The sequence below is a fragment of the Crassostrea angulata genome, chromosome 3 (genome assembly GCF_025612915.1).
Source record: "Crassostrea angulata isolate pt1a10 chromosome 3, ASM2561291v2, whole genome shotgun sequence".
Taxonomy (NCBI): domain Eukaryota; kingdom Metazoa; phylum Mollusca; class Bivalvia; order Ostreida; family Ostreidae; genus Magallana; species Magallana angulata.
Window position 1 is genome coordinate 43343740 of NC_069113.1, and position 22555 is coordinate 43366294.

At 33.6% G+C, this 22555-nt stretch overlaps 1 protein-coding gene across 1 annotated transcript in view; it reads left to right on the top strand.

The window, feature by feature from the left end:
• Positions 1-743: 743 nt before the first annotated feature.
• Positions 744-22555, top strand: part of LOC128178604 (adipokinetic hormone/corazonin-related peptide receptor variant I-like) — a 34534-nt gene continuing 12722 nt past the window's right edge. Inside the window, exons 1-2 of the mRNA XM_052845853.1 lie at positions 744-1756; positions 15753-15957. Coding sequence (XP_052701813.1) covers positions 1205-1756; positions 15753-15957 — 757 coding nt within the window. The 5' untranslated portion in view covers positions 744-1204. The remainder of the gene's footprint in view (positions 1757-15752; positions 15958-22555) is intronic.

The following is a 22555-nucleotide window of genomic DNA, read 5'->3' on the forward strand; positions in this document are numbered from 1 at the left end:
CCCTACTCTCCAGTCTGCTGGAGGTTTAATGCTGTCCCCAACGCATGGTTAACTCTAATTTACATTGCCCAATTCTGGACAAGGAAACACATTTGGGACCCTACTGCGTTTGTAAACTAATGGAGAATCTGCGGTTACGCAAAATGGCAAAAATACCGAAATTAAATACATTGAAAATTTATGACTATGTTCTTGGATCGTCATTTCATTCAACTCAAATTGGCAAAAATCACTCCTTACAAGGAAAGGATCAGCGGAATACACGCATGCCGTATGAAGTTTGTATATTCATGAAACCTAGCTACCTGGAACAAAGTCTGTTGTAAATCAGTGACACCAGCTCAACCAAATACAATTTTAGACTTGAGCTCATCACTGAGACCGCAAAACTTCTAACTGTAAATGACATCAACAGAAATCACATAAAATCAACAAGACCAAGGAAAACCACAAAAACATACCTTCTAAATTAATGATTTCAAAAGCTTCGTTGACAATTTAAGACCACACCAAACTTTAGACTCCGCTTTTTAAGTCCACGCATACAACCATATGCTATTGATAACGTCAAGCCAGGTTTTAGAGTATGCTGCAACTTTGTCTTCGCTCATGTTTATAGCTTCATCGGAAGAATAAGGTATAAACCCATGTATTCGTAATCGGTTTGAGGCATGCAGAAAACAAATTAAATCTGGGCTGAAAAATATTTTTAAAGAACGTGAAATCATATATATAATTCCGTCCTAAGTAGACATTTCCAGTTAAATGTATACACCAGCTATAGGCGGTAACATTGCGCCGGAGCAGCCTATCAATGCCTTGAGTTCTACACGCGACTTCTATCAATATCGGGAAAACTACTAAAGGATAGATGCCGAAGGTATTAGCACAGCTGGCTAACAGACGTTTGGTCTTGCAAAGTTTGTGCTAAGAACTGTGGATCTTATTTTTAAATATCGGATGTTTTACGCACAGGGCGATATTAAAATGTTTTCAGGGGCTCATATTTGTTAAGGGAAATCTGAAGATGAATCAGTGTGCTTTTTTTAACATTTGATTAGACCAAAAAAGCGGAACATTCTCAATCTGTTTCGTTAGAAACTGATCGTTATTTTTAACGATAGTGATGGTATTTACATTTTCCAAGAATCATACGTGAAATTCAAAGGGTTACAATCCGGATTTTTATGTTTGTGGATTTACAATGAATTTAACATATAGCTATCAATTCACGGATTTATCCGAAGTGGAGAAGGTCGAAACTACCATGAAAATAATGAACACGACAGTGGGGACCGGAAGCGGAAATATGTCCGACAAAGGTCTTCCTCGGGAAATGACATTTAACGACGACAATGTCATGTCTGTGATAGCATATGCCTGTCTCTTTCTCTTTGCAGCATCTGGAAATTTAACCGTTTTGGTGACTTTGTTAAAAAGTCGGCGGTACAAATCAAGAGTGAATACTTTTATAATGCACCTGTCCATTGCAGATTTGATTGTGGCGTTTATTATGTTACCACTGGAGACTGCATGGCATGTTACAGTCGCATGGGAAGCAGGGGACGCCGCGTGCCGTATTCTCATGTTTTTTCGCGCCCTTGGATTTTATTTGTCTTCATTTGTGTTGGTGGCTATTAGCTTGGACCGTTACTTTTCCATTGTTCATCCCTTAAGCATACACGATGCAGACAGAAGAGGAAAAATAATGCTCACAATGGCCTGGTTACTGAGTATCATTGCTAGTCTGCCCCAGGTAAGCCAGCCCAATTCGTTAATTACATTCCAACGTCTTAATCTGACATTTTAATTAATAATGAACCATTTCTAAAGGATCCAATAATTAACTATCGGGCTAATCCGTTCCATTACTTTTTACATGAGATATTTTCTAAGCATTTTGATCGCATTCCTTTTTTGATTATCCATTACTGGATAAATGTATATTTTTCTGTAAACTATTGAAAGTCTAAAGCATATGAACGCTAAAAGAGTGAAAACATTAGTTACTGCATCTATTAAGTCCAAGTACACCTAACATGTATTGCGTCATACTAGTTGTGCTGGTTGGACAAGTTTTTGATAGCTAGATTGACAGGTTTTACATCCCTTCAAAAAATATTTAAACTTTTTAAAACACTTCAAAGTGAAGAGTTAATAAAACTGTCAGTAAAACATCGCCTTTCGCTTTTCTACTTTTTTGACAGCTATGAATACATGCATCTGAATTAGTTTGAAGATTCAAATCACATAGATATATTGCAATTCAATGCTACACTTACACTTTCGAAAGCACGCAATCGTTTTTGTCTTGTCAAATAAGCGATACATAGGATTGAAGGATAAATTATGGAACAGTTTCCTTTCGTGTTTCAATATTTGCATATTTTAATTGATTTTTATTTTTTAGTGAAATATTTGCATTTGTTGTTGCATTTAATTTCGTGTTAACATGTACATATATTTGTGTATACATAATTCATTACTATATAGTGAAAGAACGTTAAAACTTTTCCTTTTCATAATGATCAAAGTGATTTTTTTCTAATTAAGCATTAAACATTAATTTTAAAAAACCCTGTCCTTTTGCTTTAAGGATGACGTTTACTCAGAATGAAAAAAAATTCCACTGATGATAATGAAAAACCAACTATTGTGTGTTATAGATCTTACATGGTAGTGTTATTCTTCACTTTCAAAAAAGTAGGTCAATGACCTACTTTTTGAGTTAATGGCCATTGAATATTTTTTGAAAATTTAAGAAAAATCCAGAAAAAAATTTACACTATGATTGAGATTTTCTTAACTGTGAAAATAATAAAAATTGCTGAACTTTTTAACAAATGAAATACAGTTCATGAATGGCAGTGACATTAAATAGATACGAAGCATTACGTTTTCATTCACAGGTTTTATAGATATTCTAGTCCGAATTTCCTCTATCAGTTTTCAAATTACTACCCATTTTTGATTCCATATAACAAAAAACTGAATAATGATAACGCTAAAACATTTATAGTATTAGACTAAGTATATTGACCTTTCTCTGCTGGCATAAAATTTATATGAGGTCAATGATCAAAATTTTGACATATGGTGTCTTTTATCATTTTTAAGCATTTTTCAATATTTTTGTAGTTTGTGCCATACGATTATCTAAAGGAAAAAGCAAGATGAAACCAACAGAAAATATGCAAAATTATGTTGACTACCAAATAAAATCTTAACTTTAAAAATTATAGTACTACCAAAAAAATTTCAGTGGAAAACAAAATCTGAAAAATTTAATCCGAATTTCCTCTGTTTTGCTAAAAGTCAAACTTTGTCAGAGCCTTATTCAATAATTTAGTAAACATATCGATTGTTATGTCAAATAATTCATTTCATAAATACTTTTTGTATTTAAAACAAATTTTACTCATGAAATTGGACTTTTTAACAATCCGGATTTGAGAACTCAAACCCTGAGTAAACAACGTCCTTAAGAGACGAGAGAAAAACCACTAACTTAATGATTTCCATGTTTATTGCACTTTATTTATTGTAAGATTTTTATAATCTAATAGTTATTTGATGTGAAATACAAATTAAATTCCCGAACCCCTCCATTTTATTTGCAAGTTTAGATTACGTGTACTTCAATTCAGTTTTAATTCTGAATCTATCATACCAGAATTACATTTGTTATTGAAGTTTGTATGCATGCATTCTGCATATCCTTGTAAGAACACTACTTTCTAAAGACAAAATATCTGTCAAGTGAATTGAAACGCATCATCCAATACAGTGCAATGACTAGTGGAAGAAGGTTAGAGCTATTATGAAAATTCTATAATTGTTCTAAAGTATCCGGGTAACAGAATAGTGTTTTTTTTCAAGAGCAATTAAAATATCGTTTGTTGAATCATACATCGTTAAGAGGCCATGGTCATCATCATGGGATTCTGTAATTAACATTAATTGAAACGAGCAACATAAACTGACCTTCATCATCTTATCGCTAAACCGTCACGCGTTTCCGACAAGTTAATCAATTACCCATAGAGAACTGGAGATCACAATTACGAGACCTTCGGTCGTTTGCTCTGTTATTAAGTTTCCTTAATGTCTGAGCCAAGTCATCTTAGCTTTAAAACAGTACACGCTTCTTTTGAAAACGGTAAAAAAAACCCGTAGTCTTACTTCAAGTCGAAGATCGCGATTATTACTGAGTATGCTACACTCGAGATACTAGTATTGAGACTGGCAAGGAAAAATTAACATTCTAAGAATTTTTTATATATTCAAAAAACTATTTGCTAGAAGCTTTTTCATGTTGTTTTAAACAATAACTTTAATCCTTGTAATACTATGGAGTATCCCTTTATAGTATAATATAAAACAATTTCGAATCAAAATTCTTTTGGAAGTCCGTTGATGCAATTACAGAAAAAACTATTATTCTGTAAAAAGCTGTTTCTGGTATCGACCCTGAAAGTACATTTCGGTGCGTCAGACTTTGGGTTCTGCAATAACTTTGCGCTGGAAAGTGCACTTGAAATTTAAAAAAAAGAGATATTCCACAAAGCAGGTCGTGTATGCGGATTTGAGAAATAAACCTGGTGAGTTTCCAGTATATTCTGTGTAACTTATGCAACTGTTTTATGAGCACAAATGTTAAAATCATAAATAACAAGCATGAAACATCCTGACTTTTTGATTTAATGTATTTTCAAATATGCCAATAGCAAAGGCGTACAAACTTTATTGACGATAAATGTCGATGCTGCTTTTACAATGAGGGAGCCAGTAGGCATTTTTACTGTATCGCTCGCTAAAAATTACTTATAGATACTTGAAATTGTCAATTTTAAATACATATTTTGCCAGTCTTTTACGAATCATATGTCAGAACAGCACAATGACTATGGAAATAGGCGACAAAATGGTAAAACCAGAGTTTATGTCATGCAGCCTCTTTTCTATTACATTGTTCCTACCGACTGGATTTTAATCAGGAGAGTCACATCGTTAGCGTTTGCAAAACAGACTTATTTAAAGAACTTTAACACAACCCGCGACAATTATATAAGATATAAGATTCACCCATCTCACCATATTTTGAAAACGCAGAAGAATTTCATGGTGTTCTTTACGTTTATGATCATATTTTAAAAACAATTCATAAGCAAGACATTAACTGTACGTATTAAATTGCTTATTGTAACATCGGTGCATAGAAGTTTTGAAAGTTCTACGACTAGACATCAGGTTTGCTATATTTGCATTACAAACCGCACAGGACTAACCGATATAGGTTCGTCTGTTATATCACTTTCTACAAAGAAGAAAAAAAACCCCACAAACTAACAAACTACTGAGCACTTCTGATGTGACAGTCGATGTAGTGAATAGTAGAACCTACAGTTTGACACGAAAACTCAACATGATTAGTTGACGTTTGATGACACGAGTTTTAACTACAGTTGAGACATCATTTGAAGATTATTTACAACGGAGTGGTGAATCAACTAACAAATTTGGAGGGAGGGAGGGTGAACCTTTGTAGACAACTGACGAACTTGCGAAAGCCGTAACACGTTCAGGCTGTGTTCGACAATAATCCCAAAGTCCGCAGACATAGATGATGCTAAAACGGAGGCAAGACAATACGATACCTTATATGCCAAATCTATTTAATTCGTTAAAAGAACATTGATTTTGTCGCGATTGACTTCTGCTTTGGAATAGCCACAGTAACTAGCTAGTATTACATAGTTTCAGTGGTGTGTCAGGCAAAGGAGCACGTTTTTCCCCACACTTACTTTCAACAACAATGTTTATTTTGCGTGGGTGGTTAGTTTTATCAGTAACTGTAATCTTTTATTTTGTTGGGTTATTTTGTTTTTATGGGGGTTGGTGCTGTTTTATTATACTGTTTGGTGAGTTTTTTGTTGTCATCAGGTCAACATATGTTGAAATCTCACTGGATCGCAAGTAAAATGGAATGGCATGAATGCAGCTATGGGGGCCGGTTAAGTGATTTAGATTGCAGTTAAGCTGATGAATGAAGAGAGTAATAGCTTTAGAAAAAAACAAGACAATGAAATTGAAAGATGTTAATACAAAAATTTCTATTTAGAATAGAACTTTACGTCATGTCAGAAGCTGCCAAGAGTAGCGATACACTGTAATCCCTTGCGTTTTAATAACTCCTTTTTTTTTTTTAATTTCTCCCCAAGCCACCTGTTGATGAGATATGCTGTATTCTGTTTTAGATCATTGTATCTTGATATCAATTTATTCCATGACTTAATGTTCCAGGTATCTCTAGTTTTATCTCAATGCTTGGCACCCCTTGACGTTCTGCATGCAGTGTACATCAGCACATACAATACGAAAATTTGTTTTGATTTGTACGAGACTCTTTTACTCTGGTTGGATATATATACTTGAAGTGTTTTCAAAACAGGAGAATAGATGTTTTCAAAACAAGAGAATACATATCTTATCAGATCACATCCACTTTGTTTATCGATGCGTTACAAACCAATGCCACCTGACTACTGACTACCACATCACGGGACCTCACCATGGAGGTGAATATCCCATTAAGACACTTATACATTTAAGCATCAAGAGATAAATCACTCAGCACTGCTAAGGATGCGAAAGTAAGCATGTAAGAACAACTTCTTGGACATATAATAAAAAAAGCATAAGAATGTGTTAAATAAAACGTATAGAAATCTTGAGACGATATCCGATTTCAATTTTAACAAATGCGATTTTTTTTTATTAAAAAAAATTGTAAAAATAAGGTCTTATGAAGGGTTTATTATTGTATAGATCCAATGTATATAGTATTTATTATTTGATATTATTTTCAAAGTGAACTTTAGTTTATAGAACAGCTCACAATCCCATGACCACAGTCTTGTCTATAAAACACCGGCCAACTCACAGTTGTACTGGTATAAAATCCCTGAGGGTAAATTTTAAAGATTGTTTTTCTATATTGACAACTTTTTTAAACATTATCAAAGTACTTAAAGAATTTCAAGCCACATTTGGTCAAATAAACTGGTATTAAAACATTAATTATGCGATATTGAGCATTCCAATTATCCTCTCTTTAAAATCTTTAAACGATTAAAGTTAACTTTGATTGTATCATTACTAATGAATGGTGGCCATTAACAAAAAAGATGCTCGAGGTTATGCTCCAAACAGTTCATACACAATTCTATTACATATACAGAAAAAAACCATCAGACTTCCAATTATCGGGTTGTTAGATTGTATTCCTCTGGAATTTGCCATGCCAAGGATAATTTGACGAACCTGCCTACGATCCAATACCTAAGCGCCAAAGCATAATCATCAAGCGACCTTTCATCTCTGTCGCCGGGTGACGCGATTGTGTTTCGCGGGAAGACTCATCTTCATAAGACACATATATGACGATAATTACTAATACAGTTTTAATTAACGAGAAAGGCCTACACGCTTTTAATGAGAGTTATATTTAGCTTAACGATTTTGTTTATGTAGTTTTTATGGTGGCATACTTCTGTTCCTTGTGTGGATGCTACTATTTCTTACGGGATTGATTGTACATTCATAGTTCACGGACTGCACGAGATAATCATGCTGATGTCAGAATCAAATTCGTATAGAAGAATTTGGCTTCTTCTTTTATCCAACGTTCTGATGTACATTAACAACAATTTAGTCATTAGTTTTGTTGTTGTTGTTTTTTACTTTTAACGATCAATTTATTAATTTGTTAAAAAAAGAGATGTAAATATAAAGAATAAAATGCTTTCTTTAATGATTCATGCAGGTAATGAAGGTAGCAATCACTGCAGAAAAATTTTACATAAACCGCTAACGCGGGTTATCACAGCATGTTGACACATTAGCGCAAATTTGAGTAAGACACACCATTCAAGATATCGAAGGCAGATTTGATAGCGGCGAGTATAATATCTACTAGTATTTCGTTTCGGTCTTGACCAGCATTTGACCTTGCCTCTATCGCGCTTTTTAATTAGAGAGAAATGGTCTTCATATACACATTAATCAAGTATTTCCGAAACGATGTTTCGTCGATTAGGATTATTTTTAACACCACGTGCTTTTATACGGGCACGAACAACATAGTAAGATAGACACAACTGGGGTGGGGAGATATTTTGTTTACTTAAAACAGACCTGTGTTGCATTGTAAACAATAAAAACAATAGAAAAACGATACTTAATCACAGAGATGCGAATGTTTGAAGGCGATTCGGGGGTAGGAGGAATGGTGAGGGAGCCAGCAGAGCTCGAGCTCCAATATAATTTTTAGATGTGAAAGGGGGGGGTCATCTTTATTCTTCTTACTTCGTATTCACTCAAATGATTTGTTGATATAACTGGTTATCCTCAGTCTGCTTTTGAACACTTGCAATTAATCTCAAAACAACTAATGATATATTCTCTTATGCATTTGTTGATTAACTTCGTTATAATAAGCGAGGGGGATTTCAAATTCATGAAACCGGAATCAGAGAGTCTTTAAAGAGCTCGAGGGTAAAGTAATAATTTTGATCATTTGTTGAAAATGTTTTAAATTCGTAAAATTCGGGAGTAAAGACTGTATCTACTAAGCTTTCATAGACGGTAGTGCAAGGAAGATGCCCATTATTGTATACATTTTTTTACTATAAATAGCATGATTCCTACTGGACTAAGTTAATCATTTATTCTAATTACTCTGTGTCTTTTTTGAAGACCTGCCTAAATCCAAATTGACTTTAAAAGAATAAATACATGCAACGTGATTCAAAAGGTTTTTGTGCTACGATTCGTTGTTTTCCTACCATAGATTACTAGATACCGTCTATCACATCGTAGGTCCTGTCTACAGTGTCCACGCAATGAAGACATCTATATGACACTGCAATGAAAAATTCCTCTAGCGAACATTTTGATTCAGATAGATCTAACGTTTGTTCAGGTCTTTGAGATTTTATTTATTTATTTACTTAGTGTTTGGGTCTTCTCAAAATTGCACGAAATCATCATTATAAATGAATGTGATTATTTAATGATTGTGTTCAAAATTAAGATTTTGCTTGCATCTACGTGAAGTTGAAATATGTGCTTTTTAAAACAATGTTAAACAAACTACCTCTACATGTAAAATTTTTGCAAATGCTTATGATTGCAAAAGAAATGCAAGAAAGAAAATAGCTTGATAAAAAGGTAAATCAAAGATACCAAATTTCAGGAGTTACTTTATCTCAAATGCCTACCGTAACCGTCGTTGTAAATTTGAAAAGTTTTATGAACAACTTAGTAGTTTAATCGGTAAAAAAGGAAAATATATTAACAGGTTTGACAATGCATCGGAAAGAACATTTGCAACTTCGCTTACTATGTTCGTTTGTCTATTCAATTGTATTTGCCCCCACTTTAACGAAAAGGGTTATAGAAAATAATGTAACAAACACTGAAATTACATATCATGTTAAGGAGTGATGCTTCCAATTAGTATTTGCTGACTTTGGCAATTTTAAAACATCTAATCTGATAAGAATTGGCAATGAAATAACTTTTCATTTTGCTTGTGTCGAGAAATCCGGCATCCTTCAGTCGTTCTTATAAAAAAAAGTTTGTCATGCGATAACCTTACATTGTCTGCATATATTCCAACCGAGAACAGATTGTGAATGAAAGCAATACTAATACACCGATAGACGTTATGAGTAAAAACGTTACAATAATGCACGATTTTTTAAAAAATACAACACGGAAAGATAATGATCCATTTATGTATTGCATTAAATCATATTTCAGGAAAATTTCAGGGAGTTGTCAGAGACGGACACACTCACAATAGAGATATCAGTAGAGTTAATTTCCTAACAGACCTGTACATTCAGGTACATTTTGATTTTAGTCATCACCTTATGTTGAATGACGTGTTGCAAGGTATTCTATTCACTGAGAGCCCCCATTAAATTTTTAAAATTTAGTCACATGTGTGTTGTTGTTATTGGGGAAATTTGACTGCCATATTTTAAAAAATCTAAACAATAAAGAACAAAACAACTGCATGCACGTTGCGTCCAAAGATAATAAGCAAAAGGCTCATCAATGTAAACTATATTTGGACATTGCGCTCGTAAATTCAATTTGCTACAATTACATATCAAAATAGAATTGAAGATAAGATAGCGATGAGAAAGAAATCAAAAGCATCGTCAACTATTCTGATCCGATGAAAATGGATAAATAAATGCATGAAGATTGCAGGAAATCAAATGAGCTGGCAAACACCCCGAGCACTAAATCATCTATAATAGTTATAACCCAGATGCGACAACGAAACAGGAAATGAGAATGTTCAACAACTGCTTTTTTTTTTACAAAAAAAAAGTTCAAATAAACTCTAAAGGTATGATTTATTGTTCATAACATTTATTTCTTTTTTCTCTGTCTCTATTAAACTCTAATAAACTATTCCGATTGTGGATGAAAGTAATGTGATCATGACGTGTGAGGAGTGCTCTATTAATCGCCATGAAATTGAATGGTAATGGGTTTAAAATGGGATTTTCAGGAGACAATACAAGGTCTGAGACTTTCAACAAAACTTTATTTCCTTCTTAAGGCAGATCAATACTAATGAGTTTTGTTATTTGCATTTTTTTCTGTTTTGAGAATAATGAAGTTTTCGCCATTTTTACGTTTTTATGCCAAAAACCGATCCTACAATGGTTTGTTTACTTCATGCCGAGGGATAAAACTTGCTATGTCCGTGATATTATTAAGCAAAGGTATAAATATTCATTAGTTACAGTCATGTATTTTCCGCCATGGGATATGCAAATGATTCTATACACCTGGGTTCTTGAAGAAATCTGATTTTTTTATCATCCCGGCAGAACTCTCTAAAAAATGCACCGGCATCAGTAAATGTCTTAATAGTTTAAAGCATTGTTCTTTTTGCAAAACGATAAGAAATTAAATTAAAAAAATATCGCCCTCTCTTTCTTTTACTATTTAAAAATATAAATATTGTAAACAATAATAGCGTACTGTCCACGTATAGATCGCACTCTGTTTCTTTTACTCTTTATTAGTAATCATCTACACGATGATAGCGTACTTCAACGTATGGAAATTTACATCTAATGAAAACTGGTATCATCTGGATGCTTTTAAAAAGTACATTCGAATAATAAATTATCAAAGAATGGCTAATATATCTATTTATAATGTAGGAGAAAGTTTGGTTATCCAAAGTGTATCGTTCTCCACTAAAATTAATTAATATGTTATTGTCGTTTAATGGCATCTCAAGTAAAATATTTTTAGTCGTATTATATACATTTATGCGCTATTTTGTTGTGAAACTGTGGTTTATTCTCATATAACAGAAAATAATTGGTCTCTTAAATCTCTGTTCTTCCTGATCGAAGCTCCAACCCAGCCTAACTTTTTGTAAAGTAGGGACGATAACAACCTTAATATATTTGGATCGTTGGAAAACGGTTACCGGCACTTATAAAAAAAATGATGACGATCGTTAGGGCCTCTCTCTGCAGGCGCTCTATATTGATCAGTCTGTCCTTCCGTCTTTCCGCCCATCTGTCCGTCCTTCTCTCCCCTTGGTCTAATTTGGCTGATATTTCACTCAGAGTGTCTTTGGACAAAGGGTGTGCACTGACCTTCGATGACGTTTGTAGATCAAGGGTCAGGGTCATATCGGAACAGGCGCAATTCCTTTTCTCAGAGTATATACACTTTCCACTTAGCCTAGTTAAGGGTTTGCAGTAACCTTGAACAAATTTTCAAGGTCAAATGTGAAAGGACATAGCAGAATAATACGAACAATTCTTGTCCGGAGCATATAATCTCTCTCTTTGCTCAAACCTGGCTAATACCTCATCCACATGATGCTTTGATTAATGGATGTGCAGTGTCCTTGAATGATGTTTGTAGGTCAAGTGTCAAGGACATATTGGATCACACAAAAAAAGTTGAGAGCATATTTATATACTCTCCACTAAGCCATATTTTGCAAATACTATACGTGAACTTTAACACAGCTTTTTGGTTAATTGCATGCAGTGACATTGAACCAAGTTAATGTTAAGGTCATTGATGATCTCTTTATAATAATAAATTTTGGTCCGTGTTTTTCTTATTTGCTTAATCATGCTCAGATTAAACAAACTTGTCTGTATGTGAGGGGTAATTAGAATGTTATATCAGCTGGAAAGGTTTTAGTTAAAGATCAAGGACAAAGCAAAATTCTCTGAAATTCTTTTTATCCTATTGTTCATTTTTTTAAGTGGGCCCTTAGAGATGGCCACCGTCTCAATAATTTTGTCTAGTTTACATTATTGAGGTCTTTACATGTCAAGACATACGTCTAATTACGGGTTTTCAACGAGAGGAACCGCGAAGACGTCAAAATCCCGCGATCCTTGTATCATATTACAAATCCGATTCTGACCATTGGCAGAATATACATAACAGCCTTAATTAAACCTGTTTCATCCAATATTGTAAAGTATCATCACAACCAATCACACCTTTTTGTATAGGTGTCAGTACCGTTGTAATGTTCCAGGCTTAAACAAATAATTTTTTCATGTAGAATTTTCTCTATATTTCAAGTAAACCTATGATTGGGACTAAAATCTGAAATGAAATGACGTGTGATGTATATAATACAATATATAATACAATGTTAGCAGAACAGACAAGTGCTTTAAAGAAGAAGTTTGTATTTTAAAATCAAATAGCACTGATTAGTTACTATTTGTTGGTAATGTTGCCTCTTTCTTCCTCCTTAGTGGCATACGCAACAATTTAGGTTAAACGCCGAGTTGCGTGCAAACATTCGGTTCTCTCAGAAAAAAAGCCAGAGTGAATGAACTCTTTAACAAGAATGTAACACTCTGTCATGCAAACAGAAATGCAAAGATCGTCTAAAACTCAAGATACTCTAAAGTATGATTTGTTGATATTTTGTTTTACTTTGTTAACGATATATCCTAAACAGACAACAAAATAAAGTTAAGTTTACGTCTCTCACTATAATACTTGATTTGCTGACAGCTTTTCGTCGATATAAAAACTACTTCGACGTCGCAAATTGAGCCCTTATAACACATAGTTCCTTAATGAACTAATTCTTGTCTTTATGAAACCCATTGTTATAATGAACTTCGACAGTGAACTGTAAGAACTCTTGTGTAAGATGAAAAGATTGATACTCCGTATCTACGTAAATAATGTCGACGGTCGCTTCCTATGTGGTCAATTAAAAAACATCACAGTACTGTATCGGGAAAAAGTAAAGCTTTCAAATTGATATCTTTTGTGTCCTGTGTTTTAATAAAAATTATTCAAAGCCTTTCTTTCTTGAATTCCAAAGTTTGAAAATAGACATAACTAATAACAGGTATTTATAAATTCCTGGCAGTCGTGACCAATATTAACTACATAAATAATACTATCTTGCACTGCAATGCCTTGGTAATATATCGGCATACACGTATTGCTGGTATTTTTATTTAAATTATCAGACCAACTAAAATCCCTCCGCTTTACAGTGTAACCATAAAAACGTTTATATTGTCGTTTCCACCTGTAAAGGTGGCAGGGGACAGTTTTTTTGATACAATTCATTGTAGCCAAGGGATGCATGTCTTCGGAACTCTATAACTAGAATTTCCTCAGTTCCCATTCAGCACAAATACCTTTAATTCACTCGTTATAAGGCCAGTCACCAATTTCTGAAGAAAATTATTAGTCAGAACCTGTAAAATTCTCTACATACTGGTTTTTATGAGATTTTGACCCTTTCATATTTTGCTAATTTTTCATGATTTTTCAGCTTTTTAGACCTCCCCCAGCTAATTCCCTGCAGAGAGTTGACCTTCCGTACCGCGTGCATGTTGCACTATCACATGTCAGAAACTTACCGGTGTATAGTTTACAATGTCCCATCCACCTACTTTTCGTGTTATTTTACCTCCCGTCTGTAACTTGCAATTTCACTGTGTAAAGTCAGCACAACAGTCATAGCCGCAGGTTTCGCATTTTACTTCTGATTCTCATGTACCTAACATAAGGGGCCTACATATTGCATATCAATTTCAACAACAGACACCCCTCTGACTAATGATAATCATTAAAAATCATTTCATGAATTTTAGCAACACTCATAAGCCTTCAAGTACCGCAACTCTCAATTTTACAAAAATATTTATTCGAAACTGTCCCTTGCTACCTAAGATGAAATGGATGCAGTCCATTAATAAACAGACTTACATGTAAAGATAACGAATCCTCTGTGATACGATTTTATGGTGTATTTTATAAAATCTATCTTTGATAAATAAATCTTATAAGGATTCATATTAGACTTGTAGAACAGCTCCTCGAAGATATTCTTATATACTGACATCTGATTTTTGGTTAATTGAAATGATGACAAGACAGCTAGTCAGACGCAAGAGGCTTCCTTTGAGATCCGTAGTCTAGAAATCAAAACGATGGAACGACACGGTTTCACTGGCAAATTTTTATTGATCTATATGATTAGGAAATTTCTTTATTATGTTCAGAATTATGTGAAGCTTTAAGAAGTTTGCTGGATTTTGTGAATTCTTGATTAATGGTGGGGTTTTTTTTTTATCTTGAAGTGGTTGCCAACTGCAAAGCTCAAAAAGCTTTCAGAAGAAGATAGTTTCAATATTTACCTACTCGTGCGTAGTTAATACACACCTATGTATGGCAAGAATTAATGAACAATTACAGGAGGTTGATAACTATTCATTTAGTCGTATTTAAAGTCTGGCAATGAAACACAACGTTTCTGGTAGTGATTAGTGATAGTATAATATCGTCAAACTATTCCACTTTTTAACTGAGCGCAGATGTAGCGATACTTAATGCGGATTGCAATCTGATTAACACAATTTTATGAGCTGACTTTACCTTATTTGCCCTTCATTTTAAGTCTCTTTTTTGGGTCAATCCTTAGATTTTATGTGAGAGAGGGTCTTTTGTTCATTTATTTCTTAAACGATGTTGGTATTGCTTCATTGTTTATATCTTCAGTTATTATGCATATTGGTTAAAATCTTGCACCATCACACCAGTTTGGTTCACAGATAAGCGATAAAATGTACAACATATAACTATGATAAGTAATCCAAAAAGTTTGTGATAATTTATATTTATGGTTTCTTTTCAAACGAAAAACAAACTCGATGTATAGAAAGTTTCTTTGAAGATTCATTCCTCTATCTTAATTTTGTAAAACAAAAACATTTTCCTGGTGATATTCACCGTTTTGCTAACTTTTGGGCCTTGATTAGCCTTGATAAGCTTACCAGGGAGCTCGAAAAACATTTAAAGGAAAATGTTTAATGCAAAAATATCTCTTAAAGCATCAATTAATATCCTCCTTTGAATTTTTTCTGAATTAAAATAAAATCCGAAAGGAGTTTAAGAGAGTATTTGTTTTAAAGTTTAATGGATTTTTTTTTAATGTAACACGACCATTTACTATTGTTTGTACGATTACATACCCTCGCTCAGTAATTTATAAGATATAATGACTGGGTGTAAATGTTCCGCTTTCATATATTATTACTTCATAATTTATAATTAATCAATGCGCCCAAGAGACAATACAATTTTGTTTATCTTTTTTGCGGAAGAAATTAGCAAAAAAACTTTTTGAATTTAATTTTCAGAGCATCATCTTTCATGTTGAGCGTCATCCCTTATTCACGTGGTTTGAGCAGTGTGTGACGTTCAACTTCTTCCCGACAGAGCAGCACGAGCTGGCCTATAATCTCTTCAATGTCATCACCGTCTATCTGTTGCCATTGGTCATCATCACCACGTCATACTCTCTCATCCTTTACAAGGTTTCGAAAACAGCGCGAAGGGACGAAGGTACTATTCAAAGTAGTAAAAATGTTTACTTTGTTAACTAAGTGCACTTTTTAAACCTGATTTTTGTTATTGTATATTATTTCAAAACAAGGCACCCTCGAGTATTATCTAAAGCATTGTTTTTCAATGTAGGCCAGACCTACCCTGAATTATCTCCATAAATTCCCAATCCTTTGAGATATAGTAAAAAAAGATATAAAACTAGATACGATCTCGTTACGAGTAACGAGTAGGTCTTCTGTTCAATTTTTATACGATACGATTAAAATATCAATTAATTTTCAGAATTCCCCCCTTGAATTCCCTTTCAGATAATGTATACGATTGTCAATATACATTAAAATGCTTTACAAAGTGTTTTGCTTTTTCATTTACAGCACATTAAAGATTAAAGATTTTAGTCCCTTAAAATCCATAATTACATCATCAATGGGTGTGGCAATGAGTTTTACAAACTCTTATTGTTTCGATCTACAACTTTGTTTCCATAATATATTACAAAATCTTTATCGTTATTAAGTTATCTGTACTAGAGTTTACGATTGCCTTGGCCCCTAATTTAAGGGGCCAGTCACTTTATCTTGAATTTATTCGAAAGGTCTCACAACTACTATTATTTTTTGTTCTTACACTAATCTAAAAAAATTTAACATTTTTGACATACAAAGGATTGAATATTTCAGGGGCCAGCCCTCTAGATCCTTAATGGGGACAAACATTGGTGTTTTGATAAGTGGAATCGATTTGAATTATCAATGCAAGCATTTTCTCTTCAACATTGCTTAGCAAATATGTCTCCTTCTCTAGATATATAGCTTCAAAGTTTAAGTACTTTGGCCCCTAAAATTCCCTTTTTACGTTATGAATTGGCGTGGCAATGATTTTACTTGATATATAATGTTACGATCAAGAACTTTGCTTCTATATTGCATTACAAAATCTTTATCGTTTTCTAGTTATATGTAAAAGAGTTTACGAGTGTGTTGGCCCCTAATTTAAGGGGCCAGCCCCTTTTTCTTGAATTCAATCAAAAGGTCTCACAAATACAAACATTTTTTGTTCTTGCACCCATCTAACATTGTTGATCGTTTTTGAGATACAAATAATTGAATATTTCAGGGGCCAGCTCTCTAGATCCTTAATGGGGACATAAATTGGTGTTCTGATTGATGGATTCGATTAGAATCATCAATGCAAGCATTTTCTCTTCTACAAAGCTTAACAAAGTATGTTTCCTTCTTTAGATATATTGCGTCAAAGTTTGAATACTTTGGCCCTTAAAAATCCCTAATTACGTCAAAAATGGGCGTAGCAATAATTTTTTCTGATAGATATTGTTACGATCAACAATTTTGCTTCTATAATGCATTACAAAATCTTTATCGTTTTTAAGTTTTTTGTAACAGAGTTTACAAGTGCATTGGCCCCTAAATAAAGGGGCCAGCCCCTTTTTCTTGATTTTGTTGGACAGATCTTTAAATTATCTACTACTTTTGTTGTATATGTTTAAACAAAATATTAGCTTATAAAAAGATATAAATCAAAATATATGAACATTTTGATGCAAAATTCGTACCCAATTTTCGAGCCTAGACGAGATCAAACAGATGGCGCTACTTGCGCAAAAAAACTACGTTGTGCACAACTTCAAACTATGGTTTACCTATCCTGAAAATTTCATTTTCATATCTCTGATAGTCTCTGAGTTTATTTCTGCACAAAATTGGTCGTAAAAACTTACAAAATCGGCCGTAAATCGGAACCGGAAGTGACGATTTCAAAATTTCAAAAAACTTCTAGAATTATGACCACTGGCAATCATGTGTGAAAAAATGGTCGAATTCGGCCGAATAGTTTTCGAGAAATCGCGTGCACAAAATTTGAGGAAAAAAATAATAATAACTAGATACGATCTCGTTACGAGTAACGAGTAGGTCTTCCTTCCGATTTCAGCTTTTAATCATACCATGAATAATCGATATAATTTTAGAATTACCCCCCCCCCCCCCCCCCACACACACACACACTTTCAGATAATGTATACAAATCCATAATTACATACTAAATGGGTGTTGCAATGAGTTTTGCAGATAGATATTGCTACAATTAACAACTTTGCTTTTATAATGCATTACGAAATCTTAATCGTTTTAATGTAATTTGTAATAGACTTTACGAGTCTCTTGCCCCCCCCCCCCGAAAAAAAGGGGCCAGCCCCTTTTTCTTGTTTTCTTTGAAAAGGTCTTAAGAATACTAACATTTTTTGTTCTTGCACCCGTTTAAAATTGTTGATCATTTTTTAGATACAAATGTTTGAATATTTTAGGTGCCAGCCCTCTCGATCCTTAATGGGGACGGAAATTCGTGTTTTGATAATAGGAATCGATTTAAATCATAAATTTAAACATTTTCTCTTCTATCATGTCTAACAAAAAATGTCTACTTCTCTAGTTATATTGCGTCAAAGTTTAAGTACTTTGGCCCCTAAAAATCCCTAATTACGTAATAAATGGGCGTGGCAATAATTTTTTCTAATAGATATTGGTACGATCAACAACTTTGCTTCTATATTGCATTACAAAATCTTTATCGTTTTTAAGTTATTTGTAATAGAGTTTAAGAGTGCCTTGGCCCCTTAATAAAGGGGCCAGCCCCTTTTTCTTGATTTTGTTGGAAAGAACTTTTTATTCTCTACCACTTTTGTTATATATGTCTAAACAAAATATCAACTGATAAAAAGATATAAATCAAAACGTCTGAAAATTTTGAATGAAAATTCGTGCCCAATTTTCGTGCCCAGGCGAGCTCCAAGAAATGGCGCAACAGGCATTAAACAACTACATGCTGCACAACTTCAAACGATAGTCTACCTATCCTGAAAATTTCATATTCATATCTCTTATGGTTTCCGAGTTTATAGCTGCACAAAATGGGTCGTCAAAAATTACAAAATGGCCGACAATTCGGTACCGGAAGTGACTACGAAAAAATTAAGAAAAATGTATGAAGTTTAGATCACGTCCAACAATCTGTGAAAAAATGGTTGAGATCGGTCGAATGGATTTCGAGAAATCTCGTGCACAAAATTTGGAAAAAAAAAATAATAATAACTAGATACGATCTCGTTACGAGTAACGAGTAGGTCTTCCTCGCGATTTCTGTTTTCAATCATACCATGAATAATCGATATAATTTTAGAATTCCCCCCCCCCCCCCCACACACACACACACTTTCAGATAATGTATACAAATCCCTAATTACGTAATAAATGGGTGTTGCAATGAGTTTTCCAGATAGATATTGCTACAGTTAACAACTTTGCTTTTATAATGCATTACGAAATCTTAATCGTTTTTATGTAATTTGTAATATACTTTACGAGTTTCTTGCCCCCCCCCCTCAAAAAAAGGGGGCCAGCCCCTTTTTCTTGATTTCTTTGAACAGGTCATAAGAATACTAACAATTTTTGTTCATACACCCATCTAAAATTGTTGATCATTTTTGAGATACAAATGTATGAATATTTTAGGGGCCAGCCCTCTAGATCCTTAAAGGGGACAGGAATTCGTGTTTTGATAAGTGGAATCGATTTAAAACATAAATTTAAACATTTTCTCTTCTATCATGTCTAACAAAAAATGTCTACGTCTCTAATTATATTGCGTCAAAGTTTAAGTACTTTGGCCCCTAAAAATCCCTAATTACGTTATAAATGGGCGTGGCAATAATTTTTTCTAATAGATATTGGTACGATCAACAACTTTGCTTCTATATTGCATTACAAAATCTTTATCGTTTTTAAGTTATTTGTAATAGAGTTTAAGAGTGCCTTGGTCCCTTAATAAAGGGGCCAGCCCCTTTTTATTGATTTTGTTGGAAAGAACTTTTGATTCTCAACCACTTTTGTTATATATGTCTAAACAAAATATCAACTGATAAAAAGATATAAATCAAAACGTGTGAAAATTTTGAATGAAAATTCGTGCCCAATTTTCGTGCCCAGGCGAGCTCCAAGAAATGGCGCAACAGGCATTAAACAACTACATGCTGCACAACTTCAAACTATAGTCTACCTATCCTGAAAATTTCATATTCATATCTCTCATGGTTTCCGAGTTTATACCTGCACAAAATGGGTCGTCAAAAATTACAAAATGGCCGAAAATTCGGTACCGGAAGTGACTACGAAAAAATTAAGAAAAATGTATGAAGTTTAGATCACGCCCAACAATCTGTGAAAAAATGGTTGAGATCGGTCGAATAGATTTCGAGAAATCTCGTGCACAAAATTTGGAGAAAAAAAAATAATAATAACTAGATACGATCTCGTTACGAGTAACGAGTAGGTCTTCCGTTCAATTTTTAAACGATAAGATTAAAATATCAATGAAAATTTAGAATTCCTCTCTTAACCACTCCCTCTCAGAAAATGCATACCATTGTCAATATCCCTTGAAATGCTTAACAAAGAGTTTTGCTTTTTCACATACAGCATATTTAAGGTTTAAGATTTTAGTCCCCTAAAATCTCTAATTACGTCATCAATTGGTTTGGAAATGAGTTTTACAAACTGATATTGTTACGACCAACAACTTTGTTTCTATAATGCATTACAAAATCTTGATCGTTTTTAAGGTATGTATAAAAGACTTTACGAGTGTCTTGGCCCCTAATTTAAGGGGCCAGCCCTTTTTCCTTGAGTTCATTAAAAAGGGCCCACGACATCTAACATTTTTTGTTCTTACACTTATCTAGAATTGTTGTTCATTTTTTAGATACAAATGATTGAATATTTTAGTGGCCAGCCATCTAGATCCTTAATGGGGACAGACATTGGTGTTTTGATTAATGGAATCGATTGAATTGATCAATGCAAACATTTTCTTTCTGACGATGCTTAACAAAATATGTCTCCTTTTTTAGATTTATTGCGTCAAAGTTTAATTACTTTGGCCCCTTAAAAATCCCTAATTACATAACAAATTGGCGTGGCAATGATTTTTCCTGATAGATATTGTAGCGATCAACAACTTTGCTTCTATAATGCATTACAAAATCTTTATCATTTTTAAGTTATCTGTAATAGAGTTTACGAGTCTCTTGGCCCCTAATTTAAGGGGTCAGCCCCTTTTTCTTAAATTCAATCGAAAGGTCTCACAAAGTCTAACATTTTTTGCTTTTACATCTATTTAAAATTGTTTATCATTTTTGAGATACAAATGTTTGAATATTTTAGGGGCCAGTCCTCTAGATCCTTAAAGGGGACAGACATTGATATTTTGATTGATGGAATCGATGAAAATCATCAATGCAATAATTTTCCCTTCTACGATGCTTAACAAAATATGTCTCCTTCTCTAGATATATTGCGTCAAAGTTTAAGTACTCTGGCCCCTAAAAATCCTTAATTGCGTAACAAATGGGCGTGGCAATGATTTTTCCTGATAGATATTGTTACGATCAACAACTTTGCTTCTATAATGCATTACAAAATCTTTATCATTTTTAAGTTATCTGTAATAGAGTTTACGAGTCTCTTGGCCCCTAAATAAAGGGGCCAGCCCCTTTTTCCTGAATTCAATCGAAAGGTCTCACAAATTCTAACATTTTTTGTTCTTGCACCTATTTAAAATTGTTTATCATTTTTGAGATACAAATGTTTGAATATTTAAGGGGCCGGCCCTCTAGATCCTTAATGGGGACAGACATTGGTATTTTGATTGACGGAATCGATGAGAATTATCAATGCAAGCATTTTCTCTTCTACGATGCTTAACAAAATATGTCTCCTTCTCTAGATATATTGCGTCATAGTTTAAGTACTCTGGCCCCTAAAAATCCCTAATTACGTAACAAATGGGCGTGGCAATGATTTTTCCTGATAGATATTGTTACGATCAACAACTTTGCTTCTATAATGCATTACAAAATCTTTATCGTTTCTAAGATATCTGTAATAGAGTTTACGAGTGTCTTGGCCCCTAATCTAAGGGGCCAGCCCCTTTTTCTTAAATTCAATCGAAAGGTCTCACAAATTCTAACATTTTTTGTTCTGACATCTATTTAAAATTGTTGTTCATTTTTGAGAAACAAATGTTTGAATATTTAAGGGGCCAGCCCTCTAGATCCTTAATGGGGACGGAAATTCGTGTTTTGATAAGTGGAATCGATTTAAATTATAAATTCAAACATTTTCTCTTCTATGATGTCTAACAAAATATGTATACTTCTCTAATTATATTGCGTCTAAGTTTAAGTACTCTGGCCCCTAAAAATCCCTAATTGCGTAATAAATGGGCGTGGCAATGATTTTTTCTAATAGATATTGGTACGAGCAACAACTTTACTTCTATAATGCATTACAAAATCTTTATCGTTTTTAAGTTATTTGTAATAGAGTTTAAGAGTGCCTTGGCCCCTTAATAAAGGGGCCAGCCCCTTTTTCTTGATTTTGTTGGAAAGAACTTTTTATTCTCTACCACTTTTGGTATATATGTCTTAACAAAATATCAACTGATAAAAAGATATAAATCAAAACGTGTGAAAATTTTGAATTAATATTCGTTTCCAATTTTCGTGCCCAGGCGAGCTCCAAGA